This window comes from Chelon labrosus, assembly GCF_963514085.1.
Source record: "Chelon labrosus genome assembly, chromosome: 19".
NCBI lineage: Eukaryota > Metazoa > Chordata > Actinopteri > Mugiliformes > Mugilidae > Chelon > Chelon labrosus.
Window position 1 is genome coordinate 21,296,355 of NC_140352.1, and position 25,785 is coordinate 21,322,139.

Genomic DNA, 25,785 nt, shown 5'->3' on the forward strand with positions numbered 1-25,785 from the left:
GAGCAACAATCATAGACCATGTTGTTGGCTGTATATGGTACAATAAACAAATTGTATGGCCCTGAACATTGTGCTTTCCATTTGTTTTCAGTACTGACTGCTCAATAGATTTCGACTGGTTACAGGTTCATGTCATCAAAGAACAAGAATTACAGTATCACAGAGATAAAGTTTTTGAGATGCAGGGTACAGCACTGTAAAAATAAGGGTACAAGAAGGAGGAAGAACAAAAAAAATGCAAAGAGCAAAACACAGTAATTTCTGATCAGTTTTGAGCTTTTTGTATAATGACAGAAACATATGAAATTTGTTTTGAGATTAAAAATGTACTTCTCCCTGAGAACTATATGTTTTGAACAATGTGTTTTCTATTTTTTGGTGTATTGTTTACTGACTGCTTGATAGTGTATGTAATTTTGAGCAATTTGTTTATTACTTGAGAGCAGTGTTTGATTTTGAGCACAGGTAAAACTGTTTTGAGGCGAAAGTTTGATTTTGCAAGAGGAGTCAGAGGTTTTGTAAATCATGCTTGAAGCTGAGGTTTTGTGTTTAAGGTTTTGAAAAAATGGAGCAAGGTTTCAGAAATTGTGTTTTAGCAATTGAGAAAAACTGTAATATCATTGGGTGCTAGCCTAGCGCCCACTGGTGGTATGTAGCTGTATAGCTACGGAGGCACAGACAAATCTCCACACGCATTTGCAAATCGCTGCGCGCATTTGCGGATCTGCCGCGGCAGAAGTGTAGCAAAAGTCACGTGTAAGAACACATCCAATGGAGAGGCCAGATATTTACAGATCACACATTTACAGGTTTATCTACGCATACAGATCGATGTACGCATTCGCAGATTTTTTTTACACTTTTGCAAATCTAGTTATAGACACAGATGTTTTTTACACATTTGCAAATCCAGTTACACACACACGGATTTTTTTCACACATTTGCAAATCCAGTTACACACACGGATTGAAATACACATTTGTAGATAGTTTTGCTACAATAATGGCCCCATACATGTTCCCCGTGTACCCCGCGTCCGCTACGACCATGGCCAGTGCATTCCAGAGGACAAAACTCATAACTAAGCAGTTGTGAAGACAAAAGCAGGTAACCGTCGAGTGTGTTTCACCTATGGAGCTCAGAAAAGAGCTCTTAGCTATTACTACGACAGACCATTTTCAAGTTTTAACTTCTACAATTGGAGGAATGGTGCAAACTTTTGCAAAGCAGTGCCTCCACCAGGCAGAGATTTGGTGAAACCAGCTACCAATATTTTTTTGGTCCCAACAGAACTGCTACGCTTGAGCACTACAAGGCAGCCATGGTCCTGAGTGGTGTTGGTGATGCTCTGGGCTACAGGTACGGCGTGTGGGAGTTTAATACATCTGGACCAGCTATTCACCAGGTCAGTGTTGGACCAACATCAAAAGAAAGAGTTCCTAAGAGATAAAAAGTAGCCTACTCACAATGAGTGTGTATCCACAACATTTCTGTCTTTGCAGGAGCTGCAGGCACTTGGAGGGCTGAAGAACATCAAGGTTGAACTCCCTGATTGGCCCGTGAGTGACGACACAGTTCTGCATCTGGCGACGGCTGAAGGGCTGGCCACAGGTGAACTCCAAACAACACTGAAGCCTTTTTTTGTTTCCCCTTTCCTCATTTTGTTTCTAAGGAGGAGTTGATTGGATTAATGTGATAGTTGGTGGTGTTCTGATGCAGCAGCGTCAGGACACACGTCACCCTCTCCTCCTCAAGAGCTGCAACTAAAGGTTAAATCTAATTTCCAGGCTGGCCTTGATTTGTTGCTCTATCACAGCTCTGCACAAGTGCAAGAAAAATGGCAGAAATTCAACTTGACCTTTGCTGTGATAAGGAAAACAACCAGCCTTGCTAATATACCGGGTACATCTTTAAAGTCTGCTGCTTGAACAAGTTGTTGTTTCCCCTGCAGGGAAGGGTGGGGAGGAGCTGCTGCATGAGGTGGCTGCTCGATATGTGGAGGGGATGAAAGACATGAATTGGAGGTCACCAGGAGGTGCCACTATTCGGGGTGATACAACGTTTTCATTTTAAAATCATATTACATCTGTTTGGTAGTAAAGGCTATGATATGACCCTCATTTGTTCTTGTAGGAGTTTCCCAACTGAAGCCTGGAGAGAAAGGGGGCTACAGAGTGCCCTATAACCCACGCGGTACAGGCTGTGGAGCGGCTATGCGGTCCATGTGCATTGGCCTTAGGTGAGTGAATATGTTTATCCATAATAACTCAATACCATATGTGTACTTTATTTTGCCTTAGCCCTTGAATGAAATGAATTATCAGTAATGCTGAACATTTAGTTTCAGGGAGGTCACACATTGATTTGTGGTGCCCTAAAGTTTCAGACACACCAAACACTTGGTGTGTCTTGACTTGGTGTGTCTTGACTGTAAGTCCTTAAGTATGGCATTTTGCTGTTGCCATCTTAACTTTTCCTGGAACTAGAAGTACCACATTTGAATGAGAAGGAGGATGTTGGGGCGGAGCGAGGGGTGGATATGACTGAGAATCAGTGGAGGTCTTCTCAGTCTCTCCCCAGGCACATGCCCAGACATGCCTCTCTCTGAGGCTTAATATATTTCAAAAGGAGCACCCTGAGCAGAATAGTGAAAGAAAGGAAAAATATATACTGACTGTTTTCCAGATGATTTTCCATTTTTTTCCCTCAGGTTTTGTTTTTGACACGATGGATTTCTGCAGTAAATTGAAAGACATTCATTCATTCATTTTCTGTAACCGCTTGTCCTCTGGAGGGTCGCGAGAGGACTGGAGCCTATCCCAGCTGTCATTGATTGAGAGGTGGGGTACCCTCTGGACAGGTCACCAGTCTATTGCAGGGCTAACGCAGAGAGACAGACAAAATTGAAAGACAAATCTACTTTATTTAAGTAAACTAAGTGTGCTAACCATTAGACTCCCAACCACCCAAAGAGGAAGGAATGAATGAAGACACACGTTTACAGAGATCGTTACAGTAGTCATTTTCATGACCTTTAATGATCATTAAAGCAACAGAGAGTTGCCCTTTATAAGTTACCAACATGACTTTGAAAGTTAAGGTTCCCTGTGGAGTTTTTGTCCTCTGTGGAGGTTTTTTCCCATGAGTGGTTCCTTGTTTTGTTTATTTTGAGCACAAACAAGAGGACACACAGGTGATATCGTACTATTCTACTGATCTACAGGTGTCATTAATACATCAGAACATCTACTACTAATACTTAACAAATACGTATTTAATCAGGTCAGCTCGATATATCTTTTTTTTTTTCTTTTTACCTGTCACCGTCATCTTCACTTAGTGATAAGGCACATCAAATAAAAACAATGTCTGGACAAGGTGGTCTGTCAGCCAGTGGGAAAACATGATTGTACATCTCACATTTAAATTTAGGGTTTAGAGATGCAGCTGCTGACACTGAAGAATCAAGAACAACTAACAGTTCCAGGGTTAAAACTTTAGCCAGTAAGAACATTATGTGAAGTCAATTAAAACTTGAAGTCATTACTGGATCTCATTAGGTTTGTGTAGAAAACATCAGATATTCCATAATAAAAGCTGACAAGGATGTCATATTTTGTCCAAACCAGGTATCCCAAGCCTGACCAGCTCTCATTATTAGTGGCAGTTGCTGTGGAGACAGGCAGGATGACCCACCCTCACCCTACTGGCTTCCTGGGAGGTGTAGCGACGGCCCTTTTCACCTCCTATGCCGTCCAGCGCAGGCCAATCATGAGTTGGGGTCTAGGCCTGATCAACGAGGCCTGTCCTGTAGCAAAGAAATTTGTTCAGGATCAAGGCTTCGCCGTGGAGGAGACGGAGAAAGACTGGGGCTTCTTCTGTGAGAATTGGAAGCGGTATGAACTGCTGAGATCAGGTTTCATGTTCATGTTGGATTCAGATTCAGCCACTTTTGACATTTTTTGTGTCAAGGTTAACAAATGATGACATAAAATTGGGTTCAGAGATTTTATCAATAGACTAACTGATTACTCATGTTTTTAATCTAATGTCACAAAGAATCACTTGTTCTAGTGGCATCTTAAAACATCAGCTTAATGAAGCGTGTTGTGAAAAATAAATATGTAATTGTTATTGGCTTAGTACTGCTGTCATGTCTGTATGGTAAAAATTAAGATGCTTAGCTTAGCTTAGCTTAGCTTAGCTTAGCTTAGCACATACACTGGAAACAGTGACATGTTGAATATCATCTCGCACTTTCCGAAGGTAAAAAATATAGAAACAATCCATATGTTGTTTGTTCCATCTGTGTAAAAAACAAAACAAAAAAAAACATTATGATCTTGGTGCCCTTGGATAGAACCTGGTTAAGCTAATTGGCTAATGCTTTCTCTTTAGCATTCACGTGAGAGTGGTATTGCTCCAATCATCTAACTTCCCTACACCATTTCTTTAAACCTTTTTCTTCCTCTTACATGTATGTCGATAAAATTTATATCAGGATGTTTTTCTTTCTGTTCTGTAGGATAGATTGGACGTCAGCTGAGTCACTTTATCTTTGTCCACAGGTACCTGGATCTGAGGGGCCTCTCAAATGGTGAGGGCCCTGTGATCTGGCCGTCCAACTTCGGCCCAGCTGAGAGGGACGAATTCTACAACATCTTCAGTCTGTCGGGCTGGGCTGGGGACAGCGGCCATGACGCTCCTATCATAGCACTGGACGCTTTGCTGGGGGCGGGTTCAGACTGGGAGGAGCTGATGAACAGAGCTGCCTTTCATGGAGGTCAGAGGTCTAATCCAGAAAATATCTCATTTTTATTTATGAGCTATGAGGGAGGGAAGTCTGAACCTAACTACAGCATAATACCACCGGACACTTACCTAAAACATAATAGGATATAGGATTTTATATATCATCATATATCTCCATCCCCAGCCTTCTGGTTTGGTCATTAATCGCAGCAGCTGATGAGCCTAATAATGCACGTCTTGTAGCATTTTTACAAATATATCTACTGTTTTGACATTTAAACTGATACCCAAATTAGATCAACTGCAGTGAGTGAGTCATACTTACCCCTTAGCTGGTGCTCGTCTGTCATCGTCTTGCAGACTGAAGCAGCTTTGTGGATGTAGCATAAATGAAGTGTAACAGAATAAACTGGACAGATACAAACTGACCTCCCTTTAGGCATTATATTAAACTAGGTGTGACTCAGTTGAGAGTCCTCATTTCATGTTGAAATAAATAATAATAATAAATAATGCATTAAGGTGGGTGTTTACTTGGAGAACAATGGTAGAAATCTTTTCTGTTAAATGATACTCTGGACAAGTTTGTTCTTAGGAAACACGGCCAGAGATGACTGGATCCAACAGAAAGAAAGCCTTTAATATTACATGGCTGACACCAACAAGTGTCTGGTGTGTTTTAGTTCAAGACCTTGATGAAGGTTTTGTTAAATATTAAAGGCTTTTTATCACTTTCACCCAAAGACTTTTAGGCAAAATTATGAAATAAAAACTTAATGACTTTCTTTTGTTCAAATATCGTCAAGTTTGTGAGATCCTAATCACCTGAGCCCGTGGTCATCTGCTCGTCTTTTCAGATTATACTTTTTTAATCTATAGTCATTATAATACAAAAAAACAAAAACATTAATTTAAAAGTGACACAAATCTGAATAGTTTCATCACACATGTATTGCTCATGCTGTTCTATTTCTTCTGTCCTGTCCAGGTGACAGTGACAGCAGCGGAGTGACAGCCGGCTGCCTTTGGGGCCTCCTCTACGGCACTCAGGGGGTCCCTGAAGGCAACTACTCCAACCTGGAGTACCGGGATCGACTGGAGCGCTGCGCTGAGAAGCTCTATGCCCTGTCACACTGAGACTGCTGACATGTTGCAGTGAGAGGAGACGAGGTCACAACGTCCCCTGGGAGATAATTACTTAGTTTTGTCAACCTGACATAATAGCAAACACTCATTGAGCCTCAAATTAAATGTGATCTTGCTTTGTCTCTCTAACTCTAACTTTAGGACTGTTCAGTTTTGGCCAGGGATATTTTCTTTCTTTTTCTACTGTTTGGAATTGAAATGCAATTAAATGCATTTTTTACAGACATTAAAAGAGCTTGACTGTACAATATTAATGCCTGAATAGCCATGTCTGTGTCTATTATATATTGTTATGCGATTAAAATGTGATTAATCGAGATTAAGTAATTACAAAGCCTCTAATTAATTAGATAAACTTTTTTAATCGTGTCCCACCACTAATATAGATAGATAAAATTGGACTTTTCCAAAATGGCTGCCTTAATGAATGTAAAGTGACTGTCTGCTTTGAGTCCGGGACACATATGTGCACTTTGTATTTGCACATTCCAATAGCACTTTCCAATATTAATATATTTACTTGTAATTACCAGGAACCTGTAGTTACTTCCCATTGTTGATCTTCTGTTGTCACCGTTTTGTATTTCATGATCAAATATATGTTACGCCTTCCACAATCCAACTTTTTTGCCTATTGTCTTGTCGTCCCCAGTTTTGAATAAAACAAATGACTCTCACAAACTCTGTGTTCAGAATAAACCAGGATAACATCATCATTAAAGGATGGTATGACTGACTTTCATTGTAATCGTATTGTAATATTGAAGCAGTTGGAAATATGAAAATCAAAAACACACATGTTGGTTCCCAGACCAGCCATTGTTGAAACATAGAAGTTCATGGGAGGTGAAGAGGCTAGGAGAAACCGTGGCCCCAGAGGAAACCCATGTCCTTGAGAAGATTTAAAGCTTATGCTGGCAGACCACTGTTCTTTAAAGAAATGGACGCACACTCACCGTAAAAAGGCCAAACTCCAGTGACCTTTTGGATGTGAGAAAGGATGACCATTTCCCAACATAGGGGAACCCAACATGGGAAACCCGACAACAGACGCAATCATTGCACTAGGAATCACTTACTGTAAGTCGAAGCATACAAGAAGAGAACAGAACTATATCTATCAAAAAATAGATTTATGTGGACATTTTATTCTGTTTTCCTAATCAGAAACCAACAAAGCCACTTGGATGTATCCAATCAAACTGAGAAGTACCGGAGAAGAAGAACATATAGCCTATATAATGTTGCACTTTTCCATCACACTCCTCCCATTTGTCATTTACAACAATCTAAAACTATGTACAGCTAGAGAAACACCAGTCCATGATGATATTAAGATACTGACTAATTCTCTATAAGAAAGGCATGTGATGTTTTTGCAGACATAGACATCTGGGTTACAGCAAGCAGAGAGATACTAAAAGCCTATTTACACCTGTGTGTCATTTTCATAATATGACAGACTGAGAGGTGAGGACAGTTCAGCTTTACTTCTGTACCAACCAAATCAGAGGAAATACAAACATTACAACTGCTAAAAGTAAAATCCCTAATACCTAGTCACCTGTTATCTCCAGAATCATCTTGCAGTGGCTGGCTGTGGCCCTTGGGTTCACACCAGCCACCACAAGACTTCACTGCCATGATGGTAGCTGGGAGGATTCAGAAAGAGACCACGTAGTGGCTCTGCTTCCTGAGTTCCTAAAGGCTTTGATGAGCATCCAGTCACCAGGTTTGAGACTGTACTGACAGTAGTCAACTTGGAAACACTGAAACTCTCAATTTATTAGACCTGAGTTTGAAGGTGATCACAATCTGAAACAGACTCAAACCATGTTTACTTCTTATGTGTGTGCACATGTGGAGGAGAACCAGGGTGACTGCTTTCAACAACATCAAGCCTGTTTCTTCACAGCCCCTGTATAAGACAGTTGGGACTTTTTCAGACTCCTTAACTTCAGCATTTTTTAGGACTGCTAAGAAATGCCTACCACTTCAACCTTCGATTAACACTAGTTGGGTTTTTTTAAGTTTTTGGTTAGGTACTTAAACCTTAAACCAGCAGAACATTGTATTGTCACAGGATGGTCAGTGTTATTTACTTCTCCTCTCTGTGGTCATAATGTTATGCCTGATCGGTGAATACCAACATCAAACAATATTTCTTTCCTTCACGTGGCTTCCTGGAATTGTGAGGCTGTGGAGAGGAAAACAAGATGTGAATCAGTTCCCTGGCTGCAGCTTCTGCTGCTGCATCTGCAGTGGTGTTTCCAACAAAAACAGGATCAGAACTGATAGTGTGAGCATCACATTTCATCACTGAAACATTAACAGATAACAGGATAGCTTTCAGGAGAGATGGAAGAATCTGTGATAGCTATATAGTTCACCAGAGCAGGTGCAGGTGTCTCCAGATGATACCAAGGGCAACGATCCACAGCAAATGCTAACTGAGAGTCTACGTAGATAATTAGCTACTGTTTTGAACTCAGCATATTTACAGGCTTCTGTGAGGGCCACAAACCCAGCAGCTTGTGCTGAAAAATGCCATGTCAATTCGCCAGATGTCACAATTGTGTGTGGAGTGACAGCAACAAATCTGTTTGTTGACTACCTTTCAGTCTCTAGATGGAGAACCATCCACAGACAGCTCTAAATCTGCATTTGGGAGAGGTACAGTATATCTGACAGATCAACCATTCAAACCCCAAATTATGCAAACAGTCAAGTGATTCTAAAAAGTGGCTTGTGCAGGTTTGGTAAATCAAGTGTAGGAAAATTAATAAGTACACTTTTCAGATCTATAAAAGCTTCCTTTGCTTCAGGAGTCCAGTTAATTAAGCTGATATGAGCTGTTAAAGTGATAGCTGAGGTAATGCCTACTACTCTGTGTAGGAGGATTGTATAGATTTAAGTAGCCGCTACAACACGTTGCACAAAGCTAAATGCGAGAAGTATACTGAAGCTGCAAGGGCTGCTATCGTAGCAGACCTCAAATCAAAAGTACGCAAACAACAGCGGCTTTTTACCAGTGCCCACTGCTGATAGTGGTGAGGTAGAAACTCTTTCTTAGTTTAGAAATGCACAAATTAATTAAATAATAATAATAATAAAAAAAAAAGGAAGCCACAGTAAGTGGTTATTTTTTGTTTGCCTCACTAAACATGTATATACACAAACATATTTGTGCCTGGTCTGGTCTAGGTGGGTGCTACATGTCTAAGTAACATCCACATGAATGCCAGGTCCAAATGTTTCCCAGCAGAACATGGAATTGTCTGGCTGTTAATACACAGGATTAGATGTTACAATCCCTTGTGCCAAAACTCAAAAGCTGTTTCATGCACAGATGGGACATTCCTTCATTCTAGCCCCTTCAGTTAAAAAAGCAAAAAGTCTGAAGCTGATTCCAAGCATCGTGTTTGCATTTGAACACTGTTGCTGTAAACCCACAACACGCTTTCAAGTAAGTTCTCAGTGCATGTGAAACAAACCATCCTTAGGCTTCAAAAAAACAAAACAAATCCAATTAAGAGAGATAGTGGGGATGTTAGGAGTGGCCAAAACAACAGTTTGATTCATTCATTCATCAACATCCTGATGAGCTCTGCAACATAAAAAGGCCGGGACGTCCAAAGCAGACATCTGCGTGAATGATCAAAGGCTCTGCCCAAGGTAAAGAAAAATCTTTCACAACATCCAGACAGGTGAAGGACACACTCCAAGAGGTAGGCATATTAGTATTCAAGCCTACCACTAAGACTTTACACATATAAAAAGCAAGTGAAAAAAACCTTTATGAGCAAAGCAGGGTTCCTCTATTCTCTGGTTGAGAACAAATTCCAGCTAGGCAATTGCTACAGCGTCAACCTGATCAGCTGGTGGCCTGCAAGAAGAATTAAGACAATTATGTTATCATTAACAGTCACATAATTAAACCGTAAATCTACATTATATGGCTTTTGGAAAGACTGGACATCAAAGAAGTCTTTGATCTCCTGTCTTCCATTTTTAAATAAAACTGCCAATCACTTAAACTGTCAAACCAATAATCACATTAATAAGAGTGCGACACTAGACATAAATTTGTCTCTGAAGATGTTTCCTAGCAAAGTGGAAGTGACGTAGCTCCTGTTCTGCCCAGATGCAGCCGCGCTGCTGATGATACAACTATACAACTTTTAACCAAAAATTATGATCGGTGTCCAAAGGACTTCCAACTTCCTTGGGTCCCTAGAGCCCTTGGGGACCAGACTGTCACTGTAAGAAAGCATTCTGAATACCTTTCCTGGTAGAATGAAGGTTATATAAATATGTGTGCAAGCTGGCAGTTTCATGCATGGATTGTATTTAAACGTGGACAAACCCTCAGAGAGGTCTTCCATAGGATTTCTGAGGAGCCGTTTTAAAGCTCAAGTGTGGTGGCTCCGGTTGCCAGCACCTTAGCATTTCCTGACTTCACCTAACTCCCGCCTAATGCACAAATGTCAAAGAGGTTGACCGTGTGTGGAGCTTAGACGGGTGGCTGACATCTAAGCTGACAGCTAGCAACCTGTGATGGCACCCACCTGCCATTCAAAGTGTTCGTGCCCTTAATAATGCTTAATGCAATTTGGTTTGTGCTGTTGGGAAATCATCAAATTATATTTAGATTTGTTTATCACTTCAATGTAATTGATATGATGATGATATTCTATGATATTCCATCATCTCAACACTGATGGGCCACTTATATTGGGGTTTTACACATCTTTTGCACAACTACAGTATTTTGATACATGTATGCAGTTTAGTACAAATTTGTTGCTCAATTTGAGTTTAATAAGCGATTATATACTAGCTTGTAATTAGTTTATAATGACCCTATGATGAGTGTGCTTGATCACACAAAGTAAAGATTCCAAATAAGAGAATTAAACTAGAAACTGAAAAAATCATCTAAAATATCCCTAGTGACCCAACACACAAAACATACAGTACATACCGTGGGGAAAATAAGTATTTGATACACTGCCAATTTTGCATGTTATATATTATAAAGAATGGAGAGGTCTGTAATTTTCATCATAGGTACACTTCAACTGTGAGCGACAGAATCTAAAACAGAAACCCATAAAATAACATTGTATGATTTTTAAATAATTAATTTGTATTTTATTGCATGAAATAAGTATTTGATCACCTACCAACCAGCAAGGATTCTGGCTCTCACAGACCTGTTAGTTTGTCTTTAAGAAGCCCTCCTATCCTCCACTCATTACCTGTATTAATTGCACCAGTTTGAACTCGTTATCTGTATAAAAGACACCTGTCCACACACACCATCAATCAGACTCCAACCTCTCCACCATGGACAAGACCAAAGAGCTGGTTAAGGACACCAGAGACAAAATTGTAGACCTGCACAAGGCTGGGATAGGCTACAGGACAATAGGCAAGCAGCTTGGTGAGAAGGCAAGAACTGATGGCGCAATTATTAGAAAATGGAAGAGACCCAATATGACTCCCTCGGACTTGGGCTCCATGCAAGATCTCGCCTCGTGGAGAGTCAAGGGATCTGCCCAGAACTACACGGGAGGACCTGGTCAATGACCTGAAGAGAGCTGGGACCACAGTCTCAAAGGTTACCATTAGCATGGGCGTGGTAGTGGGGAGAAAAGGGGACCTGACTACCCAGGGCCCGAGTAGGGAGAGGGCCCATGAAAATCCTGATTTTTTTATTATTTATTTTTTATTTTTTATTGAATGAATGAATGAATGAATGAATTGGGCCTCCAATTAATTGGTGTCATAATCTATTTCAAATATATTGATAACATCAACTGAAAGAATGAACTTTGTGTAACAGCCCTCCCGACATATTGGACATTCTGGGGCCCCCCTCTTGGAGACGCAAAATGATTTAGTCCGCCCATAGACAGCAACCAGCGACAAGTAAACCCAGGTTGAATGACCTGGAGGCTAGCTGTCATCATGCCGCCCAAAAAACACAAATCGGGGTACCAGAAAAAAAAAGAGCAGAAAGAAAAATAAATAGGGCAGAATGAGGGGAAGCAACTGTTAACTGCTTTCTGTCCGAAAGGTGAACCGAGATTACTTGTTGTGTAACTGCATCCAATTAACGTAAACGTTGTCGTACTCCAGAGTCAGTGGGCATTTACTGAGATGTAAATTACATCTTGCATCTCGTGTAAGCTTTAGCAAGGCTTTATTTCTTTTTCTGCAAGCTGAAGAACAATTTTATTGAAAAATTAGATAGTTTATTTGATTTGAATCTCTGTGTACAGTTGTTGGCTCCTGTTCAAGAATAAATGTTTTTAAATCAAAATGTGTCATGGATCAAAACGTTAGTACACAAACTAGATGTAGCTTAATGTTTATAGATGTTTGAGCACAAGCAGGCCAAATGCATCAATTCAGGTGGTGAATGAAAGAACCAGTCATCAATATAATCTGATCTGATTTTAGCTTAAAACCCGATTTATGCTTGTTTATTTATAAATAAATACTCGCGCGCTTCGTGCACTGGCAGGGATAGAGGCCCACTGTCATTAAGAGTGTACAGGGCCCAGAATTTGGTGCTACGCCCCTGACCATTAGTAACACACTACGCCGTCATGGATTAAAATCCATGAAATGGGGGTAGAAGCATAATGCTTTGAGGTTACTTTTCTGCAAAGGGGACAGGACGACTGCACCATATTGAGGAGAGGATGGATGGGGCCATGTATTGCGAGATTTTGGGCAACAACCTCCTTCCCTCAGTAAGAGCATTGAAGATGGGTCGTGGCTGGGTCTTCCAGCATGACAATGACCCAAAACACACAGCCAGAGCAACTAAGGAATGGCTCCGTAAGAAGCATTTCAAGGTCCTGGAGTGGCCTAGGCAGTCTCTAGACTTAAACCCAATAGAAAATCTTTTAAGGGAGCTGAAACTCCGTGTTGCCCAACTACAGCGACGAAACCTGAAAGATCTGGAGGAGATCTGTATGGAGGAGTGGGTCAAAATCCCTGCTGCAGTGTGTGCAAACCTGGAAACTATAGGAAACGTTTGATCTCTGTAACTGGTTTCTGTACTAAATATTAAGTTCTGTTTTTCTAGTGTATCAAATACTTATTTCATGCAATATAATGCAAATTTATTATTTAAAAATCATACAATGTGATTTTCTGTAGTTTTGTTTTAGATTCTGTCTCTCACAGTTGAAGTGTACCTATGATGAAAATTACAGACCTCTCCATTCTTTGTAAGGGGGGAACTTGCAAAATTGGTGGTGTATCAAATACTTATTTCCCCCACTGTAATGAACATAATTTGCTATTTCCTAGAGAAGAGAACTATCCCAAGTTTTAGGTTTTATTGAATAAATTGCCCGGCACAGGGAACTGTGGTTAGCACTGATGCCTCACAGCAAGAAGGTTCTGGGGTCAAGCCCGCCGGCAAGCTTGGTCATTTCTGGACAGAGTGTGTTCTCCCTGTGCCTTTGTGGAGGTTTCTCCAGGTGCTCCGGCTTCCTCCTACAGTCCAAAGACATGGGTTAATTTGTGATCCTAAATTGGTCCTATGTTTGCATATAACCCAGTTCTTGTCTGATGACAGCAGGGATGGCTCCAGCCCCCACACAACTCTAATGAATTAAAATGAATACACAACAACAGAACTACAGGGAGCTGCACTGTCCAGACGGGCAGGAGAAGCAATCGTTTGGGGTCCTGTGTATTTACCGGAAGGGTGTACGTCAGGATTTGACGTAGGACCGGGAACTACCGGTCACAGTTTACCACTGCGTCTACTTTCAGTCCGCGGACTCTCGGAGGATCTCCGGGTTTTGGTTTTGGTTTGATAAGCCGCATCGCGAAGTAACTTCGGTCAACAGACGCTGGTGTTTGGTGTCCTGTTTGTGAGCTGACTGCCCGGAACGACGCTCTGCAATGAATCGGTGAGGTGGTAGCTGCACAGAAAGGAGGATTTCCTGCAACAGTTTGCCTGAATCACGCTCAGATAAACCAGGAAGTGAATTTATTTTAGTTTTGAATCAATGATACTGACACACCAGAATACTAAGATAGATCTCAAATAAAACACCACAAGCACACCTCAAAAGTAATCACATCCCCTATGAAATATTTATTCTAATGATTGTAGTTGTCAGAGAGCACAGAGATACGTGATCCTCGTTGCTGTTGCCCTCAATCTCATCCACGTGTTTAATCTACTGACAGTACTGACCAAAAATGCCACACTTTACAGAGACGTGTGTTCAGGGGATCACATGTGGGGCGCTCATCGTGAAAATTAACAATGGTTAAAATAAAATAAATTGTAATATTTGACCATTAGGCTTTGTTATAAATGTAGTTTCTGCATTATTCCAATCATTTCGATCATTTCTATTTCATGTTCAAATACGGGAAAATCCCCAGATTGCGCAATCTCCCACAAGGTGGGTCAGGTTTCTATCACTCGAAAAAGTAGGCTACAAGATGAGGGAGCCACGGAAGAGGGCGCTAGAGGCACAGGCTCATGCTTGTGCTGCCGGTGCTCTTCTTCTACGCTGAGTCAAGTTTGAATGACTGAATGCCAAAAGTGGAAGATTGTACGGCTAAATTTTAAAGACATTCTCAAAACTGGACTTTCAGTCAAAACAGGAAGTAATGGAAAAAAATATTTGAACAGTCTGTATTAAAAATTTACCATATCATCAGAATAAAATCTTTGAGAACTGAATGTTTTGAGGAAGGTCAAGATTGGATTTTAAGTTTAGATATTATTTTTTATTTAGTCTCATTCCATTTCTGTCAAAACTGAATTACTACTACTTTTTTTGCACGCTGGGTACTCTAATTGCGTTGAATGAGTATGAAATGTGGAATTGCCATGGCAAATGCACGCTATTAATATCTACTTTACACCAACTGCACTGCTATTTTTATCCTTGCTTGAGAAACCTTTAAACCCTTAGCACTTGTGCAGTACTACATATCCCTTTCATAGTTGGAGACCAGCCTTCTGTGCGGTCCTTGCTAATTTATAAGGTTGGATCATACATTACGCATAAATAACAACAATGGCTGAACACATATTCTTAAGATAACTTGTCTGCCAGTGCATTCCAGAGGACAGAACTCATAACTAAGCAGTTGTGAAGACAAAAGCAGGTAACCGTCTCAGAAAAGAGCTTTAGCTAATACTGCGACAGACCATTTTCAAGTTTTAACGTCTACAATTGGAGGAATACTTTAGAAACGAATGTTGGTAAACTTTTGCAAAGCAGTGCCTTCACCGGGCAGAGATTTGGTGAAACCAGCTACCAATATTTTTTTGGTCCCAACAGAATTGCTACGCTTGAGCACTACAAGGCAGCCATGGTGCTGAGTGGTGTTGGTGATGCTCTGGGCTTCAGGAGCGGCTTGTGGGAGTTTAATACGTCTGGACCAGCTATTCACCAGGTCAGTGTTGGACCAACATGAAAAGGAAGAGTTCCTACGAGATAAAAAGTACTACTATGTGCTACTCTGGGTTGATTAGGGGTTTCTTTTATTGTCTATGTCTTTTTTATGTCTAAGCTGACTCACAATGAGTGTGTATCCACAACATTTCTGTCTTTGCAGGAGCTGCAGGAGCTTGGAGGGCTGAAGAACATCAAGGTTGAACTCCCTGATTGGCCCGTGAGTGACGACACAGTTCTGCATCTGGCGACGGCTGAAGGGCTGGCCACAGGTGAACTCCAAACAACACTGAAGCCTTTTTTTTGTTTCCCCTTTTCTCGTTTTGTTTCTAAGGAGGAGTTGATTGGATTAATGTGATAGTTGGTGTTGTTCTGATGCAGCAGCGTCAGGACACACGTCACCCTCTCCTCCTCAAGAGCTGCAACTAAAGGTTAAATCTAATTTCCAGGCTGGCCTTGATTTGCTGCTCTATCACAGCTCTGGAAAATGGCAGAAATTCAACTTTGCTGTGATAAGGAAAACAACCAGCCTTGCTAATAAACCGGGTACATCTTTAAAGTCTGCTGCTTGAACAAGTTGTTGTTTCCCCTGCAGGGAAGGGTGGGGAGGAGCTGCTGCATGAGGTGGCTGCTCAATATGTAAAGGGGATGGATGACATGGATAGGAGGTCACCAGGAGGTGCCACCATTCGGGGTGATACAACGTTTTCATTTTAAAATCATATTACATCTGTTGGTAGTAAAGACTATGATATGACACTCATTTGTTCTTGTAGGAGTTTCCCAACTGAAGCCTGGAGAGAAAGGGGGCTACAGAGTGCCCTATTACCCACGCACAACAGGCTGTGGAGCGGCTATGCGGTCCATGTGCATTGGCCTTAGGTGAGTGAGTGTGCTTATCCATAATAACTCAAAACCATATGCATACTTTATTTTGCCTTAGCCCTTGAATGAAATGAATTACCAGTAATGCTGAACATTTAGTTTCAGGGAGGTCACACATTGATTTGTGGTGCCCTAAAGTTTCAGACACACCGAACCAATGTCACTTGCAGTAGCCTACTTAGTAGTTTTGTTAACTTCCGTCATTTCAGTTTCTCTTCTCATGCATTCGTTCACTAAGCTGATTAGCCAATCAGATTGATCCCTCTGACAGTCTCATGCTCCACCTATTTAGCATGTTACTACTGCCAGTAGTAACATGCTAAATAGATGTTTCTATTAGAAGGCACGACATAAACTTCCATTGCTATGCAGATGGCACCCAGCTATATTTATCTATGAAACCAGATGAAACTAATCAGCTGGTTAAGCTCCAAGCATGCCTTAAAGACGTAGGGGCTTGGATGACCCGAAATTTTCTACCCTTAAACTCAGACAAAACAGAAGTCATTGTACTTGGCCCTAAACATCTCAGAGATTCATTATCTAATCATCTGGTTTCTTTGGATGGCATTACCTTGGCCTCCAGTACTACTGTGATAAACCTTGGTGTTATATTTATCGAGGATATGTCCTTTAATTCGCACATACAGCAAGCAACCAGGACTGCCTTCTTTCACCTGCGTAACATCGTCAAAAAGTCTCAGAGTGATGCTGAAAAACTAGTTCATGCATTTGTGTCTTCCAGGCTGGATTACTGTAATTCATTAGTGTCTGGCTGTCCAAATAGCTCTTTAAAAGCCTCCAAATGATTCAAAATGCCGCAGCAAGAGCATTGACAGGAATTAGCAAGAGAGATCATATCACTCCGGTTTTAGCTTCTCGTCACTGGCTCCCTTTAAAATCTAGAATAGAATTTAAAAGCCTCCTCCTTACATACAAGGCACGTTTCGATCTCAAAGTGCAGGCCTACTTGTGGTTCCTAGAATTTCAAAAAGTAAAATGGGAGGTGGAGCCTTCAGCTATGGGGTTTAGGAGGCAGACACCGTCTTTACATTTAAGGTCAGACTTAAGACTTTCCTTTTTGATCAAGCTCATAGTTAGGGCTGGACTGAACCATCGCTTAGTTATGCTAATAGGCCTAGGATGCTGGGGGACGATGCACTGACCACATGTCTTCTACTCTCTTCTCTCTCGCAACGAGCTCCTCCACTTTCTTTTCTCACTGAGCTCCTGTCCTCTAATTTCTTATCTAATTTCTTCTCTGTTGCTAGTTATGCAATTCTGTGCTACTACTGCTGTGTATTGTAAAGCATCTTGAGACAATTTGTATTGTTATTGACGCTATATAAATAAAATTGATTTGAATTGAATTGAGAAGTGTGGGACACACCTCAATTCAAGAAGTTTACTGACTGTTTGACACTGGCCGTTCTCCAGTGTCACCTTGGTGTGTCTTGACTGTAAGTCCTTAAGTATGGCATTTTGCTGTTGCCGTCTTAGCTTTTCCTGGAAATAGAAGTACATATTTGAATTTGACTGAGAATCAGCGGAGGCCTTGTCAGTCAACCCAGGCACATGCCCAGACATACCTCTCTCTGAGGCTTAATATATTTCAAAAGGAGCATACTGAGCAGAATAGTGAAATGAAGGAAAAATATATACTGACTGTTTTCCAGACGATTTTCCATTTTTTTCCCTCAGGTTTTGTTTTTGACACGATGGATTTCTGCAGTAAATTGAAAGACATTCATTCATTCATTTTCTGTAACCGCTTGTCCTCTGGAGGGTCGCGAGAGGACTGGAGCCTATCCCAGCTGTCATTGGTTGAGAGGTGGGGTACTCTCTGGACAGGTCACCAGTCTATTGCAGGACTAACGCAGAGAGACAGACAAAATTGAAAGACAAATCTAGTTTATTTAAGTAAACTGAGTGTGCTAACCATTAGACTCCCAACCACCCAAAGAGGAAGGAATGAACCCAGATCCTTATGAACACACAAGTTTACAGAGATCGTTACAGTAGTCCACACGGGCTGAGATTAATACATTTTTATGAACTTTAAAGATTCTTAAAGCAACAGAGAGTTGCCCTTGACTTTGTTACCAACATGACTTTGAAAGTTAAGGTTCCCTGTGGAGTTTTTGTCCTCTGTGGAGGTGCTTTCCCATGAGTGGTTCCTTGTTTTGTTTATTTTGAGCACAAACAAGAGGACACACAGGTGATATCGTACTATTCTACTGATCTACAGGTGTCATTAACACATCAGAACATAGACTACTAACACATAACAAATACGTATTTAATCAGGTCAGCTCGATATATCTTTCTTTTTTTCTTTTTACCTGTCTCCGTCATCTTCACTTAGTGATAAGGCACATAAAATAAAAACAATGTCTGGACAAGGTGGTCTGTCAGCCAGTGGGAAAACATGATTGAACATTTCACATTTAAATTTAGAGTTTAGAGACGCAGCTGCTGACACTGAAGAATCAAGAACAACTAACAGTTCCAGGGTTAAAACTTACTAGCCAGTAAGAACATTATGTGAAGTCAATTAAAACTTGAAGAAGAAGTCATTACTGGAACTCATTAGGTTGTGCAGAAAACATCAGTTTGGAGTATACTCCATAATAAAAGCTGACAAGGATGTCATATTTTGTCCAAACCAGGTATCCCAAGCCTGACCAGCTCTCATTATTGGTGGCAGTTGCTGTGGAGACGGGCAGGATGACCCACCCTCATCCTACTGGCTTCCTGGGAGGTGTAGCGACGGCCCTTTTCACCTCCTATGCCGTGCAGCACAGGCCAATCATGAGTTGGGGTCTAGGCCTGATCAACGAGGCCTGTCCTGTAGCAAAGAAATTTGTTCAGGATCAAGGCTTCGCCGTGGAGAAGACGGAGAAAGACTGGGGCTTCTTCTGTGAGAATTGGAAGCGGTATGAACTGCAGAGATCAAGTTTCATGTTCATGTTGGATTCAGATTCATCCACTTTTTCACATTTGTGTCAAGGTAAACAAATGATGACATAAAATTGGGTTCAGAGATTGAGTAACTGATTACTCATTTTTTTTAATCTAATGTCACAAAGAATCACTTGTTCTGTGATGTGATTGTTATTGGCTTAGTACTGCTGTCATGTCTGTATGGTAAAAATGAAGCTGCAGTCTGTTAGCTTAGCTTAGCTTAGCTTAGCTTAGCTTAGCTTAGCACATACACTGGAAACAGTGATATGTTGAATATCTCCTGGCACTTTCCGAAGGTAAAAAAATATAGAAACAATCCATATGTTGTTTGTTTCATCTGTGTAAAAAAAAAACATTATGACCTTGGTGCCCTTGGATAGAACCTGGTTAAGCTAATTGGCTAATGCTTTCTCTTTAGCATTCACGTGAGAGTGGTATTGCTCCAATCATCTAACTTCCCTACACCATTTCTTTAAACCTTTTTCTTCCTCTTACATGTATGTCGATAAAATTTATATCAGGATGTTTTTTTTCTTTCTGTTCTGTAGGATAGATTGGACGTCAGCTGAGCCACTTTGTCTTTGTTCACAGGTACCTGGATCTGAGGGGCCTCTCAAATGGTGAGGGCCCTGTGATCTGGCCGTCCAACTTCGGCCCAGCTGAGAGGGATGAATTCTACAACATCTTCAGTCTGTCGGGCTGGGCAGGGGACAGCGGCCACGACGCTCCTATCATAGCACTGGACGCTTTGCTGGGGGCGGGTTCAGACTGGGAGGAGCTGATGAACAGAGCTGCCTTTCATGGAGGTCAGAGGTCAAATCTAGAAAATATCTCATTTTTATTCATGAGCTATGAGGGAGGGAAGTCTGAACCTAACTACAGCATAATACCACCGGACACTTACCTAAAACATCATAGGATATAGGATTTTATATATCATCATATATCTCCATCCCCAGCCTTCTGGTTTGGTCGTTAATAGCGGCAGCTTATGAGCCTAATAATACACGTCTTTTAGCGTTTTTACAAATATACTTACTGTTTTAACATTTAAACCCAAATTAGATCAACTGCAGTGAGTGAGTCAGGCTTACCCCTTAGCTGGTGCTCGTCTGTCATCGTCTTGTAGACAGAAGGATGTAGCATAAATGAAGTGTAACAATGAAGTGGACAGATACAAACTGACCTCCCTTTAGGCATTGTATTAAACTAGGTATGACTCAGTTGAGAGTCCTCATTTCATGTTGAAATAAATAATAATAAATAATGCATTAAGGTGTGTGTTTACTTGGAGAACAATGGTAGAAATCTTTTCTGTTAAATGATACTCTGGACAAGTTTGTTCTTAGGAAACATGGCCAGAGATGACTGGATCCAACAGAAAGAAAGCCTTTAATATTACATGGCTGACACCAACAAGTGTGTGGTGTGTTTTAGTTCAAGACCTTGATGAAGGTTTCGTTAAATATTAAAGGCTTTTTATCACTTTCACCCGAAGACTTTTAGGCAAAATGATGAAATAAAAACTTAATGACTTTCTTTTGTTCAAATATCATCAGGTTTGTGAGTTCCTAATCACCTGAGCCCGTGGTCATCTGCTCGTCTTTTCAGATTATACTTTTTTAATCTACAGTCATTATAATAAAAAAAAACATTAATTTAAGAGTGCCACAAATCTGAATAGTTTCATCACACATGTATTGCTCATGCTGTTCTATTTCTTCTGTCCTGTCCAGGTGACAGTGACAGCAGCGGAGTGATAGCCGGCTGCCTTTGGGGCCTCCTCTACGGCACTCAGGGGGTCCCTGAAGGCAACTACTCCAACCTGGAGTACCGGGGTCGACTGGAGCGCTGCGCCGAGCAGCTCTACGCCCTGTCACACTGAGACTGCTGACATGTTGCAGTGAGAGGAGACGAGGTCACAACGTCCCCTAGGAGATAATTACTTAGTTTTGTCAACCTGACATAATAGCAAACGCTCATCGAGCCTCAAATTAAATGTGATCTTGCTTTGTCTAATGAACAATACATTTCTGTGGCTCATTATGTTTGTTAACCCTATAACACCAAATGTATCCTATTTACTGTATGGGTTTTTGAGACCTCTGCACCACCCATATCTCTCTCTCTCTAACTCTAACTTTAGGACTGTTCAGTTTTGGCCAGGGATATTTTCTTTTTCTACTGTTTGGAATTGAAATGCAATTAAATGCATTTTTTCCAGACGTTAAAAGAGCTTGACTTTACAATATTCATGTCTGAATAGCCATGTCTGTGTCTATTATATATTGTTATGCGATTAAAATGTGATTAATCGAGATTAAGTAATTACAAAGCCTCTAATTAATTATACAGTCCCTGACAAAAGTCTTGTCACTTATCCATTTTGTAGAAACAACAGTTTATAACCTGACTTTTAATTAATCCATTGGTTTTAGAAATGGCTCATATGAAAGCTAAAACCCTCCCAAATTATGTTTGATATACTAAAATAAATTTGCTTCACTGAAGAAAGATTGATCATTTAATGAACACAGAAAGGTCAGATTTTGGCAAGACAAAAGTTTTGTCGCCTACAGAAAGTAATGTGAAAATTGAACAAATCATTTACTTCAAATACAAAAATATAATGCATAACATCAGTGAATTAAGTACTGGTGCTGTGAGATCCATATTTAGTATCTTGTATGACTTCCATGAGCTTGAAGGACTGCATCCATGCGGTTCGACAATGATTCATACAATTTATTGATGAAGTCATCAGGAATAGCAAAAAAAGCAGTCTTACAAGAATAAGAAAAAGATTTGAAGAGACTGGAGATGTTTTTGACAAGCCCAGGTCCGGCAGACCCCGCAAGACAACTGCTCGGGAGGACCGTTTGTTGGCTCGAAAATCCAAGGCCAGCCCCTTTTCCACTGCAGCAGAGCTCCACCAGGCCTGGTCACCTCAAGTCCCCGTGTCAACCAGAACAGTTTGTAGAATCCTGTCTCGAAATGGCCTCCATGGTAGAATCAGTGCCCAGAAACCAGCACTAAACAAAAGGCAATTAAAAAAACGTGTGGCATTTGCCAAGGCCCACAGCCTGCTAAAAGGATGGACGCTGGAAAAGTGGCAGAAGGTGGATTTCTCAGATGAATCTTCGGTTGAATTACATCACAGCCGCCGCAAATATTGCAGGAGACCTACTGGAGCTCGCATGGATCCGAGATTCACCCAGAAAACAGTTAAATTTGGTGGCGGAAAAATCATGGTCTGGGGTTACATCCAGTATGGGGGTGTGCGAGAGATTTGCAGGGTGGAAGGCAATATCAATAGCGTAAAATATCAAGAAGTATTAGCTACCTCTTACATTCCCAACCATAAAAGGGGTCAAATTTTGCAGCAGGATGGTGCTCCATCGCATACTTCCATCTCTAAATCAAAGTTCCTCAAGGCGAAGAAGATCAAGGTGCTCCAGGACTGGCCAGCCCAGTCACCAGACATGAACATCATTGAGCATGTCTGGGGAAGAATGAAAGAGGAAGCATGGAAGATGAAACCAAAGCATCTTGATGAACTCTGGGAGGCATGTAAGACTGCTTTCTTTGCTATTCCTGATGACTTCATCAATAAATTGTATGAATCATTGTCGAACCGCATGGATGCAGTCCTTCAAGCTCATGGAAGTCATACAAGATATTAAATATGGATCTCACAGCACCAGTACTTCATTCACTGATGTTATGCATCATATTTTTGTATTTGAAGTAAATGATTTGTTCAATTTTCACATTACTTTCTGTAGGCGACAAAACTTTTGTCTTGCCAAAATCTGACCTTTCTGTGTTCATTAAATGATCAATCTTTCTTCAGTGAAGCAAATTTATTTTAGTATATCAATCATAATTTGGGAGGGTTTTAGCTTTCATATGAGCCATTTCTAAAACCAATGGATTAATTAAAAGTCAGGTTATAAACTGTTGTTTCTACAAAATGGATAAGTGACAAGACTTTTGTCAGGGACTGTATAAACTTTTTTAATCGTGTCCCAACACTAATATAGATAGATAAAATTGGACTTTTCCAAAATGGCTGCCTTAATGAATGTAAAGTGACTGTCTGCTTTGAGTCCGGGACACATATGTGCACTTTGTATTTGCACATTCCAATAGCACTTTCCAATATTAATATATTTGCTTGTAATTACCAGGAACCTGTAGTTACTTCCCATTGTTGATCTTCTGTTGTCACCGTTTCGTATTTCATGATCAAATATATGTTAAGCCTTCCACAATCCAACTTTTTTGCCTATTGTCTTGTCATCCCCAGTTTTGAATAAAACAAATGACTCTCACAAACTCTGTGTTCAGAATAAACCAGGATAACATAATCATTAAAGGATGGTATGACTGACTTTCATTGTAATCCTATTGTAATATTGAAGCAGTTGGAAATCAAAAACACACATGTTGGTTCCCAGACCAGCCATTGTTGAAACATAGAAGTTCATGGGAGGTGAAGAGGCTAGAAGAAACCGTGGCCCCAGAGGAAACCCATGTCCTTGAGAAGATTTCAAGTTTATGCTGGGAGACCACTGTTCTTTAAAGAAATGGACGCACACTCACCGTAAAAAGGCCAAACTCCAGTGTCCTTTTAGATATGAGAAAGGATGACATTGACCATTTCATAACATGGGGAACCCAACATGGGAAACCCAACAACAGATGCAATCACTGCACTAGGAATCACTTACTGTATTAAGTCGAAGCATGCAAGAATAGAACAGAACTATGTGTATCAAAAAAACAGATTTATGTGGACATTTTATTCTGTTTTCCTAATCAGAAACCAAGAAAGCCACTTGGATGCAACCAAACTAACTGAGAAGTAACAGAGAAAAAGAACAGAAGGAGCCTATAATGTTGCCCTGTTCCATCACACTCCTCCCATTTGTCATTCACAACAATCTAAAACCATGTACAGCTAGAGAAACACCAGTCCATGAGGATATTAAGATACCCTGTCACTAATTCTCTATGAGGAAGGCATGTGATGTTTTTGCAGAGTTAGTTTTTACAACTACAAAAAGTAAAATCCCTAATACCTAGTCACCTGTTATCTCCAGAATCACCTTGCAGTGGCTGGCTGTAGCCCTTGGGTTCACACCAGCCACCACAAGACTTCACTGCCATGATGGTAGCTGGAAGGATTCAGAAAGAGACCAAGTATTGGTTCTGCTTCCTGTGTTTCCTCCTAAAGTCTTTGATGAGCGGGCGGCACAGTGGAGAGGTGATTAGCACTGATGCCTCACAGCAAGAAGGTCCCAGGTTCGAATCCATGAGCTACGGGTACTCCAGCTTCCTCCCACCATCCAAAGACATGCTCATTAGGTTAACTGGTGATTCTAAATTGGCCGTAGGTGTGAATGTGAGTGTGAATGGTTGTCTGTCTCTCTGTGTTAGCCCTGCGATAGACTGGAGACCTGTCCAGGGTGTACCCCGACTCTCGCCCGATGACAGCTGGGATAGGCTCCAGCAGACCCCGCGACCCTTAACAGGAACAAGTGGTTACAGAAGATGAATGAATGAATGAAGTCTTTGATGATCATCCAGTCACCAGGTTTGAGACTGTACTGACAGCAGTCAACTTGGAAACACTGAAGCTCTCAGTTTATTAGAATATTTTAACATCTTTATATAAACTAAAGTTGAGCGTAGCAGTTCCTGGACTAAGACCTGCGTTTGAAGGTGATCATAATCTGAAACAGACATAGACCATGTTTACTTCTTATGTGTGTGCACATGTGGAGGAAAACCAGGGTGACTGCTTTCACCCATGTCAAGCATGGTTCTTCACAGCCCCTGTATAAGACAGTTGGGACATTTTCAGTCATAATGTTATGCCTGATCGGTGTATACCAACATCAAACAATATTTCTTTCCTTCACGTGGGTTCCTGGAATTGTGAGGCTGTGGAGAGGAAAACAAGATGTGAATCAGTTCCCTGGCTGCAGCTTCTGCTGCTGCATCTGATCAGAACTGATAGTGTGAGCATCACATTTCATCACTGAAACATTAACAGATAACAGGATAGCTTTCAGGAGAGATGGAAGAATCTGTGATAGCTTTATAGTTCACCAGAGCAGGTGCAGGTGTCTCCAGATGATACCAAAAGCAACGATCCACAGCAAATGCTAACTGAGAGTCTACGTAGATAATTAGCTACTGTTTTGCCCTCAGCATATTTACAGGCTTCTGTGAGGGCCACATGTGATTCTAAAAAGTGGTTTGTGCGGGTTTGGTAAATCAAGTGTAGGAAAATTAATAAGTACACTTTTCAGATTTATAGAAGCTTCTTCTGCTTCAGGAGTCCAGTTGATTAAGCTGATATGAACTGTTAAAGTGGTAGCTGAGGTAATGCCTACTACTCTGTGTAGTTTGGGATCCACTGCCTATAGTATGACTTGCAATGGATTGTATAGATTAAAGAAGAGAAATAAAAATAGTCTCACTTTTTTCCTGAACCAATAAAACAAAATAAATAATATTGATCCAACACGCAAAATCAACATAATATGTAAGTTCCCAGAGAAGATGTTGACCTGAAGT

At 40.9% G+C, this 25,785-nt stretch overlaps 2 protein-coding genes across 2 annotated transcripts; both read left to right on the plus strand.

The window, feature by feature from the left end:
* The first annotated feature begins 1,172 nt into the window (after window positions 1-1,172).
* LOC311504678 (ADP-ribosylhydrolase ARH1-like) lies at window positions 1,173-6,141 on the plus strand. The gene is made up of 7 exons (XM_084567913.1): window positions 1,173-1,406; window positions 1,504-1,612; window positions 1,953-2,051; window positions 2,135-2,240; window positions 3,631-3,897; window positions 4,570-4,784; window positions 5,742-6,141. The coding sequence occupies exons 1-7, from the start codon at window positions 1,323-1,325 to the stop codon at window positions 5,888-5,890; spliced, it is 1,029 nt and encodes a 342-aa protein (XP_084424039.1). The 5' UTR covers window positions 1,173-1,322; the 3' UTR covers window positions 5,891-6,141.
* Window positions 6,142-12,797: 6,656 nt separating this feature from the next.
* Window positions 12,798-23,598, plus strand: LOC311504629 (ADP-ribosylhydrolase ARH1-like). The gene is made up of 8 exons (XM_084567834.1): window positions 12,798-13,839; window positions 15,235-15,349; window positions 15,512-15,620; window positions 15,944-16,042; window positions 16,125-16,230; window positions 18,903-19,169; window positions 19,789-20,003; window positions 20,934-23,598. Exons 1-8 carry the CDS (start codon window positions 13,832-13,834, stop codon window positions 21,080-21,082), a joined length of 1,068 nt encoding a protein of 355 aa, XP_084423960.1. The 5' UTR covers window positions 12,798-13,831; the 3' UTR covers window positions 21,083-23,598.
* The last annotated feature ends 2,187 nt before the right edge of the window (window positions 23,599-25,785 follow it).

Excerpts from the sequence above, each read along its gene's own strand:
- LOC311504678 (XM_084567913.1), top strand. The coding sequence starts at position 1,323 with ATGGTCCTGAGTGGTGTTGGTGATGCTCTGGGCTACAGGTACGGCGTG. Across the intron at positions 1,407-1,503 it reads CTGGACCAGCTATTCACCAG|GAGCTGCAGGCACTTGGAGG; the intron begins GTCAGTGTTGGA and ends CTGTCTTTGCAG. Across the intron at positions 2,052-2,134 it reads AGGAGGTGCCACTATTCGGG|GAGTTTCCCAACTGAAGCCT; the intron begins GTGATACAACGT and ends TTGTTCTTGTAG.
- LOC311504629 (XM_084567834.1), top strand. Across the intron at positions 15,350-15,511 it reads CTGGACCAGCTATTCACCAG|GAGCTGCAGGAGCTTGGAGG; the intron begins GTCAGTGTTGGA and ends CTGTCTTTGCAG. Across the intron at positions 19,170-19,788 it reads TTCTGTGAGAATTGGAAGCG|GTACCTGGATCTGAGGGGCC; the intron begins GTATGAACTGCA and ends CTTTGTTCACAG.